Source organism: Pungitius pungitius, chromosome 14 (genome assembly GCF_949316345.1).
Source record: "Pungitius pungitius chromosome 14, fPunPun2.1, whole genome shotgun sequence".
In the NCBI taxonomy this organism is placed as follows: domain Eukaryota; kingdom Metazoa; phylum Chordata; class Actinopteri; order Perciformes; family Gasterosteidae; genus Pungitius; species Pungitius pungitius.
Window position 1 is genome coordinate 16,227,577 of NC_084913.1, and position 11,284 is coordinate 16,238,860.

At 47.6% G+C, this 11,284-nt stretch overlaps 1 protein-coding gene across 1 annotated transcript; it reads left to right on the forward strand.

Annotated features, from left to right (window-relative positions):
• The first annotated feature begins 24 nt into the window (after positions 1-24).
• Positions 25-7,485, forward strand: LOC119227946 (mitogen-activated protein kinase kinase kinase 7-like). Its single transcript, XM_037487156.2, has 14 exons — positions 25-648; positions 1,013-1,123; positions 1,290-1,355; positions 1,616-1,661; positions 1,917-2,055; positions 2,362-2,486; positions 3,452-3,580; positions 4,169-4,299; positions 4,776-4,860; positions 4,955-5,085; positions 5,176-5,314; positions 5,624-5,685; positions 6,351-6,466; positions 6,960-7,485. Exons 1-14 carry the CDS (start codon positions 583-585, stop codon positions 7,129-7,131), a joined length of 1,518 nt encoding a protein of 505 aa, XP_037343053.2. The 5' UTR covers positions 25-582; the 3' UTR covers positions 7,132-7,485.
• The last annotated feature ends 3,799 nt before the right edge of the window (positions 7,486-11,284 follow it).

An 11,284-nucleotide genomic window follows, 5' to 3' on the forward strand; every position in this document is an offset into this window, starting at 1 on the left:
CCCCTCTGATCCGGTTATGAAGTTACATTGTTAGCTCCGCCTACTCTGCTCCTTCAAGATGGAAGCAACCGAAAAATACTGCATGTTCAATCGGAAATTAGAAAGGAAAGGTTAATGAATACAAGCTGTGTGCGTGTGAAAGACATACAATGTGTGTATGTGCGCGCGTTTGCTAGTCATGGAAATATGGTTTTCCGCCCCTTTCTCGTGTACGCAGAAACAAAACAAAGCTGCGTTCAAGACTACGCTTCAGCAGGGCTCGTTGAGGACCTATTTTTAAAAGGAATAATTTAAGCTGCATGTGACAGAGTTACAATAAAACATGCTGAGTAGTGAAACTATAATAACCACGGTTCGGCGTGTCAGATAGGCTCCTTTTAGGCTCATTGTCTTCCCTTCTCCGAGCGGGGGGGCGTTCGCGAGCAGCCGGCCCACGGAGCTTTCATCAGGCGCTGCTTCACTTCCTGTGTTCAACAGGAGCCCACGAGCCACCCATCCTGCATCCCGCGACCACACGACGACCCCCGGGTCCACACTCCGGCTTCCCCGGGTCGCACTGACGAGTGTCTCCGCTCTGCCGCCATGGTGGAGACACCGGCCGGCTGTCTGTTCGAAGACATCCAGTACGAAGACATCCAAGTGGAAGCGGTAAACTTAGTGACCGTCAATAAAGGGCTTTATTGCGTGTTGTTGTAGAGGACAGACACTGGCCACCTGGTGTAGCCCTTCACTGTCCTTTCGTGGGACACACGGAGACAGTCGGGTGCGTCGGAGGTTTCGAGCAAACCGGGGCACGCGACAGCATCTGCCGCCGTTAACCTGCCCGCTGTGTGGTCTAAAAGGCGTTTGTAGCTTCTTCTAAATAGTGTAGAAATACAGTTTACAGACAAGTTGGGACTATTCGAAGTCATGATAGTCTGGAGGGGACAGAACTTCCCTTTTCACCCGGGACTCGTCAAAGTGCATCGTGTCCACATTTTGTGTACTATGTTGCCATGTTGCCCTTTTTCAGGCCGTCGGTCGGGGCACATTTGGAGTCGTCTTCAAGGCCGTGTGGAAGGGGCAGGACGTAGCCATCAAGACCATCGAGAGTGAAAATGAAAGGAACGCTTTCCTGGTCGAGGTACGTGAACACGTCCCTGCGTCTCCTCAGTGGGCGGAGCTTCCAGGTGGAGTTACTGTCCTCGACCAAAGACACCCTTGAGTCTAATAGACCAATGATCAGTGCAGCAAACTGTACATGAGCCCACATGTGTACAGATTTCAAGTATTCTTTTCTTTGCGTACAGCTCCGCCAGCTGTCCCGGGTGAATCACCCCAACATTGTGAAGCTGTATGGCTCGTGTGACAACCCAGTGAGTACACAACGTGCTGAAAGCTTTAAGGTCGCACTACGGCTGGTGAAGGACGTGCTGACAAACGGAGGAGCACATCAGCCCAATCTCAGGCCACATTCACCTGATGTGTGTCCAAATCGAGCTCCGTCCACGCAAGCGCCTCAGCATTGTTTTTGACATGATTTCCGTCCATACTGAAAACTAAGATCACATGACATTCATCTGCAGAGGCTGGTGTAAAGAAGTAGAGATACAGACCGTCCTCTCTGTGTCCACAGGTCTGCCTGGTCATGGAGTATGCCGAGTGCGGCTCTTTGTATAACCGTAAGTGTGTGGAATACTTGTGATGATTCATGTTGACTGGGTGCATTGCAGTGGATGTGTAGAACCGTTTGTATAGTTTAATTTCTCCCTGAAATAGCTCATGTTCACATGTTTTGACATCTCTGGGTCGTACGTTTTCGGATAAATGTCCGACCCATGCCAAACCACACAGACCTCATCCAAGCACTTTACGTAGGAGGATTTGAGTTTCTCTTCATGTAGGTATCTCACGCTTAGCTTGTCTCCCAATCAAAGTCCTGCACAGTGCCGACCCCCAGCCCCACTACACGGCGTCCCACGCCATGAGCTGGTGTCTGCAGTGTGCCCAGGGAGTCGCCTATCTGCACGCCATGAAGCCAAAGGCCTTGATCCACCGGGACCTCAAACCACCAAAGTAAGTCTCCTCATGATCCACCAAGGTGTCAATCAAAACAAGGTGATGAGTCATGAGGAGCTCTAAAAATGCCTGTCATAATGTAAGACCGCTCTCCACCTCCTGAGATGGTCCCTGTGGGGTCTTCTTTCACTGGTCCCTGAAAGCGGAAGCAGCATGTGCTGAAGCTGAAGAGAAAGGGATTCTGGGTAACAGCGGCTTATGTGCCGAAGTCGCTGGGGTTGCCCCGCCAGAGGCGCGTTCAAGGGGCAGCAGAATGAGCGTGTTTTGTAGCCGCGTACAAGCCGCTGTGTTCCATGCTTTCAGCCTGCTGCTGGTGGCTCGTGGCACCGTGCTGAAGATATGTGACTTTGGAACGGCCTGTGATATTCAGACCTACATGACCAACAACAAGGGCAGTGCAGCCTGGATGGCTCCAGAGGTGTTCGAAGGTGAGCGCTTCCTTCTTGTAGAATCAGCCTCAAAGCTCCACTGAATTCTTAGATTGTACTCTACCTGCCGTAGAGCCGCGGGATGGTTTTTCTGTAAATGTAGCTTCTCTGTGAATAGCACCGCTCTGAGGTTCTAATTCTTTCTACAAAGGCCCTTAAGCTTTGTTTCTGAGCCTGCACAGACGGCAAGCATGAACGTAGGCGTTTATGGTCTCTACGCTGGGTAGAATAATAAACTAACCCTGCAGAGGATGCTTTGCATTTATCTCTAAACTCATATCTCATATTCTTTATTTCCTGCATACTAAACCCTGTAAAAAACAAGCGGAGTATTACATGTAAAATAAAGAAACAAAGTATCCTGTGAAATATTGTTTGGCCGCAAAATATTTACTCGAATGTAGATCTATGAGACCCTCTTTAAGGTCTCTATTTTTCTATAATCCTTTAACATGGCTAACACGTTTTTTGTAATCATTGTACTATCTCTTAGTCACATGGTCACGCTGGCTTTATTGCATAAAGCATGCTTGATACGGCATTTCCTAAAACGGATGCATAGCAACCTGGGAACAACATGGATCACTTGTGTGTGTGTGTGTGTGTGTGTGTGTGAAATCACTTTGATCCACTCTCTCCGTTGCGACCAGCCACGTGCTGGTGGGAGTGTGACATTAGCCAGTGCTAGCAAAAGGTTAGCAATTTGGTCCTATTTATATATACGCTGGAACATCTGTCAGACTGTAAAATGAGCCGGTTGTATGGCATTGATTGATTGACACGTGTTTCCTCTTCACTCCTTGAACACGCAGCAGGTGCAGTTGAACACAGCTTCACTGCATACTCGTGCACGTGTCTAAATGAGGCCTAAAGAATTTGTTTTGGCTTCATTCTCGCACGGTTGTGGTTGCTGATTTCAAGTTGTGCAGACAATGAGCGTGTGTGTGCATGTGTGTGTTCTTCAGGCAGCAACTACAGTGAGAAGTGTGATGTGTTCAGCTGGGGCATCATCCTGTGGGAGGTCATCACACGGAAGAAGCCCTTCGATGAAATCGGCGGCTCTGCCTTCTGCATCATGTGGGCCGTCCATAGAGGTGAGCCAGCTCCAAATACACACTGTCCATCGTAAGGTTGGTGGAAGAATTTGACTTCTGAATTTGCTTTGGATTGAAAATCCTGCCCATCATAGCAGAGGAAAGTCAAAGATGTTTTTTCTCAGGAGTGAGTTGGATTTGTGAATGTCCCATTTGAGAATGGGACATGTTAGTCATGAAAGGTTTCTTTCTTTAGGGTCTTCAGCACCATTGCATTGTGTAGCCGTGTGTTGTTGATGAACTAAACCAACCATTGAGGGTTAGTTGGGGTTTGCGTACATCTGCTCTCGTGTTCTGAGAGGTTTCAAAGGGGAGCTTTGTCTCACAGAGCTGCAGAAAAACTGTTTAATCCTACACTAGAATTAGAACATTGTCATGTCTTTATTTTGCCACCAAACGGCATTTTTTGACGAGGGAAATGGCGTTCCATTTAGTTGCATTACAAAGCGGTAATTAGACCTGACAGAACACAGGCCCTGCTTGTCCCCCGGTTTGTTTGTGTCAGCGTGACTTTCTGACCCGGACTAACGTGGCGCCAGTAGAGCTCGTCCCAGGCCTCCAACTGACTGACTATCGGCTGTGCTGCAGGTACACGGCCTCCTCTCATCAAAGACCTCCCAGAGGCCATCGAGAGTCTGATGACTCGCTGTTGGGACAAAGAACCCAGCCAGAGACCGTCAATGGAGGAGGTGAAGAACACCATGAGCCATCTCATGACGGTATGGTCCCAACACGTACACGTATTAATGGAGGAGGAGGTGTCACTTTGCTGCTTGGCTTATTTCTATGAAACGGGCGCTCGTTGGGCCAAGCGTTTCCTCAGCTCAACTGTTTCAAAAAGCTAAATGCAATGAGATGTGACTACGTCAGACCTGTGAACACAGAAGTACTGCACGAATGACACGCAAAGCGCTGACAGGCCAACTGAACAGCTGCCACTTTGAGAAGCTTGTTGGAGAGCTGGATCACTTCACTTCTTTCTATCCAATGAGCTGCCTTTTGGGGCAGGGCCTAGTGAGCAGTTCCCATGGTGATTTCTGTTATGCTGCCCTCAGCCCTGTACTTGACACAAAGAATGATGTTATGTTTCCATGGTTTGTTTAGTAGATACACTACACATACCTTTTTATTCATCCCTCATGTGAGGCGTGATGGGTTGTTGAATCGCACCGGGTGCTGTGTTTGGGTCTTCCAGTACTTCCCAGGCTCTGATGAACCACTCAAGCTCCCTCATCAGTCTTCACCCAACAGAAGCGGCTCTTCGTCGGCCACGAGCACAGGTGACTGTGGGCTCCTCATCCAGCGGTCCCGCCCCGTCGCCGGGGGCGACACGGTGACAAAGTGTTTTCATGAAAGGCTTTGTGCCACCCCCAGGCTCGTATGCAGAGTGCACCAACAGCAGCAACAGGAGTGACGACAACTCTGAGCGCAGGAACTCTGTCGGCAGGGAGGAGACCCTGAAAAGCTTCGAGGCAAAGTTCCCACTGCAGTTCAAACCCTCCAAGGTGAAAGGGCCGAGAAGAGTGACCGCGTGTGTGTTTATCTAACAAATATACTATAATGATGCCAATGCGTTCTACCCCCCCCCCCCTCAGACGGCCACTCTGCGTCCCGGCCCGTCCAAGGTGTCCAGTGTGGACAGCCAACCGGGGCGCTCCCAAATCCCCACCCCCTGCACCAGCCCGGTGACCACCACTGGCCAATCAGAGCTGAGGATGACCATTAGTCCCACAGGTAGGGAGCCTCCGATACCCACCAGGTTGTATTAGATCCCACTGTAAGAGACCCCCCTCCCCCTTTTGTGTGTGTGTGTGTGTGTGTGTTAAGGGCACACTTTCTGTAATCAAAGCCTGATTGATCCACCAGACAGATTTCTCTCACCTTCCCATGACTCCATTTATGACCTTAGGTAGACTCCTCAGGAGAGTGCCTCCAAACTTTGCTTTGCTGCCCACATTGCACCACTAGGGGGCGTTAGTGTGTGTTATGTGCTTTCTGATACAGGACAGTGACAGGTGTGTGTGTGTGTGTGTGTATCCTCAGCTACCAACGGTTTGGACAGCTCCATTCCTATGGCCTACCTGAAACTAGATCACCAGTTACAGGTAAGTTGGATGCATTGCAACTCTATGACAAATACAAAGATGTAAGTCAATCAGAAATGGCAACATCCCATTTGGTCCATAATACTTTAAAGCACAGATTTTCAGGTGGATCTATTGACAGAAATTGAATGTAATATTAAAAATGATGTTATTTATGTATAATAACCTGATACCTTGGAAATAGCCATTTACACCTAGCATATTGCTACAGTAGCCCAGAGGGGAACGACCAGACACCAGCCCTCTGTAGGCTTATTCATATTCCCGCCTGGTACACAGGGAGGTGTGGGGGGCAGATGGATGCAAGCTGCACCCTCATCTGTTATTGATACGCAATGTGCATGTGCTGCAGCATGTTAAAGCTGCTAACTTGACATTTATACCAGAGCTGTGTATAGGGCAAGGATCGGCACCATGATACGGAGTAAGCATTCAATATATTGCCATTGTGCGACTGCAAACACAGTATGATGGATTGAAATCCTATTTGAAACACTGTACCTAAGTGAATCCATATTTTCATATAGTGGCATCGCTTCAGAATGATCATCAGAAAAAAAGAGTCTTTGGTCCTTTCAGCCATTATTGTAGTGGCTCATATGTGTTGGTCGTGATGTAGACCGATATGCGGTGCACTGATCTCTCAGCTGTGCTCCTTCTTCCAGCCTCTGGCCCCGTGTCCCAACTCCAAAGAGTCCATGGCCGTGTTTGAGCAGCACATCAGGATGGTTCAGGACTACCTTAGAGTCCAGTCAGAGATCGCTGACTTCAGTCGGAGAAAGTAAGTCCACGACCACCTGTGTGTACATGCTCTGTATGGTAGCATGTGCCATCATGTTGGATCAGTCAGAAAGGGAATTGTGTGTTACAACCGATCCTTAAAACAAAGTGAGTGACACAACAACTGTCCAATCAGCGAGTCACCTGCCGGTCCATGTGACATTGGTGTTGGAGTCAGTGTGGCCAGAAAACACTGAATTAAATAGGCAGCAGTGTTGCATGCCTGAGAGTTCACTACCTGCTGTGAAGCAGGTAGCCAAGAACACCCAATGTATGTGGAGGGATTCATTTGTCATTTTTTGATGCTAATTTTAGCTTAGCATTCTTAACTTCCCTTACCTCTCCCTAGAGATCCCGAGCTCAGGTTTATTCCGCCGCCAGTGGTAGACTAACATCCATGAATAATGGTCGGATCAATCCAGAAAAACAGTTCAAGCGTCCCGAAGTGAACTTAAGAACTCTAAATGTTCTCCTCTGACCTTGGTTCTCTTTAGAGAGGACCTCATGTCCGAGCTGGAGCGGGACCAGAGGGAGCAGCACACCTCGTGTCGACTGATCCAGGAGCACAGCAAGCTGTTGGAGGACAACGACAGTCTGTCTGCCAGCTTCCAGGGCCTGAGGAGCAAGCTGAGCCTGATGAAGAGTCAGAACCAGCACCACAGCTAGGACACGCGCTCCACCCGACTGGCTCCTTCTCCCGAGGATGAGAGGAATCACTCCATGAACCGGCCTTAAATAGGGAAAGCCCATTATGCTGAGAAACATCACACGTGACTCGCAGCAAAGCGATGTGTCAGGAGAGCAGGGGGGGTGCCGTCGGTCCACAACCCGTCCCAGACCTCATCAGTGCCCAGCTCCATCACACTGGAGAGCACCACCCGAGAAAGAGGTGGAAGTTCTTTTTTTAGTAGTTTTACGTTTTTGACCAAAGCAAACAATTTAGGTTTTGTTGAACAAATCATTTCAGTTTGACTTAAAAAAAAAAAAAATCAGAGCACCTGTTTGTTATCAGGGTAATGAGATCAATAGTAACCCCAGTGTCCCTTGTGGGCCTCCGTACATTAGACAGGAGGGTGGACCTTTATGCTCAGTGTGCAGGCTAGTATTCCACGTTGGTACTGATGACCGTGGAGATTCACTTGGACTCTGAATCGCACCAGGAGGTGACTTGGTCTTTTTTTTTCAGTTTTATTTGACTTTGCTTTTTTTTTTACTTTTTTAGTTGTTTTAAAAGTAACTACGATTGTAATTTGTAAATTCGTACCTTTTGATATATTCAGTATATACACACCTATTGTATTGGGAGCTCTTAAAAGACGCGAGGCGCTGACGGTGTGCGCCGTATCCTTCTAACACCAGTTTGACTGTGAATACGAGACGTAGCTGAACGAGTTGAGCTTCAGAGCCGGCTGCCTTGGAGCAAAAGAAGAGCTTTGTTTGAAATGGAAATAACTGTGGAATAATGAACCTGGCAGACTTCTCTATACAGCTGTTTAATTATGTTTTCTTTAGCTCCCTTTTTACCCACATTTGTATTTCACAGAATTCTATTAACATTGTTCTGCACTGCACTTATTTGGGGTGGTTTCTATGACAGCGGGGTACTCTGTTTTTAATGCATCTCCTCAGACGCTGCCCAGGGATTGTTCTTCTACGGTTCATTGATTTCAACTCAGTTTATTTTATAAAACATGTTTCCTGTGATTTCAATGTGTACATATTGCAATTATATGCTTTTAGAGAGTAAAAACAGTTGTTTGTCTTCATTGAGAACACGGCTTCCTGGTGCCAACCCTGCTCTCGTAGAAGAGAAGAATTTAGAGTTGGATACGTTGAGTGGTAATGTTTTGGAGGTATTCGTATCACGCTAACACTCAGTTCAATGGCAACAAAACGACTTTTTGCAGCAACGCAATGTGGGATAACCACTGTACCTGAAGTATAAAGGCTCATCCGCAACCGCCTGCCCCCCCCCCCCCCCCCCCCATGCGGCGGGCGCCCTACGTCTCTCACTGTGAGGACCCAGCGTATCTGAGGTCTGCAGAGACATGCATTTCTGTATTGAGTTTTTTACCCTGGTGACAGCGCTGGAAGGACTCGAGCCAGCGGTGTGCTGGTGAAGAATTGCTTTGGATATCTATACCACATCCATTCACAAACAACCCAGTTCTCTTTTTCTAATTCCATGCTGTTCATTCTCAAGCCGTTTAAGTGGATGCAACAAGTTGAGAGTGTTGCTCTGATTTGAAGGTGGTGAAAGGATCTTTCCCTCCTCATCGTCAGCAGGTTATTGATGTTAACAGAGCTTCTCTCTGGAGGTGTGTGTGCTCTAAGTGAGGGAATGGATTCATCTGAATGGAAGGGCTTCAGTTTCCATAGCGATGCAGAGGTTTTTATAGATCCCAGTACTCCCTTCAACAACAGCCTGACATGCGCTACACACACACACACACACACACACACACACACACACGGAAAGGGGGTGAGAGCCTGGATGGTAGGTTTGACTGAATTTGAACCCACTGGTACAATACAGACACTTCAGCTTCATCTGCCTTTTAAAGAAAACATGTCCGATTATCTTGCTAAAGTAAAAGTACCGTGTCAATAAAAGGTTTTTCCACATCATTTTTTTATTCCATGAATTCACCATTGTGCATCACCATATAGCAAAGAGCAGTCGGGTCCTCGGGAAAAAAACAAGGTGATTATTAACAAAAGAAGGCCTTTCGTGTACGACAGGATCCAGATGTGAGCTGCTGAGTTGCATTGTGGGTAATGTAGTCTCAATGTTTTATTAAAGGAAAAGAATATATTGAGCATCCAGTAGTAGATTTGAGGTGATGAACCGCCAGAATTGTGATGTATTTTAAAGTAAAGTCCACTTGGCCTCTTTGATCTGAATGCAAACCTAACCAACCACCTGTGGTGTGTACCTGGGCCTTCTTTAAGCTACCAGTTAGCCCTCTTTTTCTTTGTCGCACCAACCCCATCAGGCTACCCTTGGATCCCTCCCAGAGAACGTCTCGTCTCCCCCACTGAGCTGATGTTCGCTGCCAGCTGAGCTCTACAAATCAGTTCTGGCTATTTATAACAACTTGACATTGAGAATGTGGGCTGATCTGAATCCAGCCGCTCAGAATGAGGCCCAAGAGGTGCCTGGCTGTGGCGAACTGATAAAATGCTGCTCTGCCAGCTCCCGCCGGATTACAGGCCCTATTAGAAACCGTATCGTACCGTATCGAGTGTCCTGTTCAGACCGGCCTCGGCACACTGCAAACCCTCAAACACATGCCATTCAATTCCATCAGGAATTACTCTTCAGTCAACATCTCTCTTTTTTTTATGATTTAAGAGAAAATAAGCAATTTGAAGACCGTTGCGAACCAGGGCAGAAGCTGAGCCCACACTGCCCAGGGGGCGGATCCGGGGCTTCAGGTTGGGGGAGGTGTACTACCAGGCACATGGCATCGGGCCCACCCAGATCAGAGGAACATATATTGACAGGGCTGGGAAGCACAGAAGAAGACAACGAGGAGCAACATCAAACGGGAGGTGACATTAAAGACTCAGCTCTCATCCGCCTGGCCACACAGGCACCAAAGACCCTGACCGGGAGGAACCCTTCACCCAAAGCTACCAATGATCTCTGCGTCTCCTATTTTATTCGGAAATCTTGCCTCCATGTCTGTTGTGGATCTGGGAATAAATGTTTAGCACTTATTTATGGCGCTTCCTTTAGAGATTAGTGTTCAACAGGTTTAATGCTTATACTATAAATGCTACTGGGATATTGCAGTCTGGACTGAAGTGGTAGGCTGACCCAGAAACATCCCAATCTCCTGCCCAACACAATTCTTTCTCCCAAACTCAATTTGCTTTGGGCGTGTCATCGATACTTTTTTATAATAAGAGGGAAGTGTGCGTGGAGAGGACGAGGAAGTGGATGAATGGGTCGAACCATCACAGGACTTTCACCCAAGAGGGCGCAGTTCATGTCTAGTGTGAAAACCAAAGGCAAACATTGACATGACAAAGAACGCAGATCTTCAGGTGCCGGACAATTGTTCGACCCAATGTTAGTCCACAAAGCCCATACGATATTATTATCCTGAACACGGTCGCTCATGGTCATAAGTGTGGACTCCCTTATTAGGCAAACGCCATGTGACCTTTCACCCACTACAGTGAAAGGTGTGACGATGTGCAGGGAAAAAGTGCCGGTTTCCATAGTTTGTAACATGCCGCGGTGGCCCCCTTCTAACAGGTGAGTCCCGACCCACCTGCAGGACTGGTCTCCTCGTATCTGACCCTTGCTCCTCCCCCTCGGTTGTTTGCATCTTTGCTCTTTTGTGCACGACTTCAGGAATACAGCATCTCATTGTTGGTGATGTGGACTTTGCACTGGGGTAAAGTCTGTTTAGTGTCCTGACGTCCCAATGATTCAGACTTTTGCCACTCCTCGGGTGAATGTCTACGTTGAGGATTGCGGTGCATGCGCGGAAAGAGAAGAACAGCATCGTGGTCAAGTGCTTTCTATTCCAGGGGTTTCTGGCTGGCTGCTCTTGAGGCTCTAAAGTCCTCCGAATATCAAGTTCACCGCTTTAATCGAGTAGTAACTCGTTTTCCAATAATTTAGTCAGTACTTAGTCAGGAAACTTTTGATTTATTAATTGTTTATGTCAGTTTTTTTTAAACTTGTCATTGATAAGAATGTCACATGTTTGTGGACTTGGGAAATACAAGACACATGAATCCATTTGGGTTGTGGGAAATTGTAATTAAATGATTTACTGACAATTTATTGAGCAGACCAAAA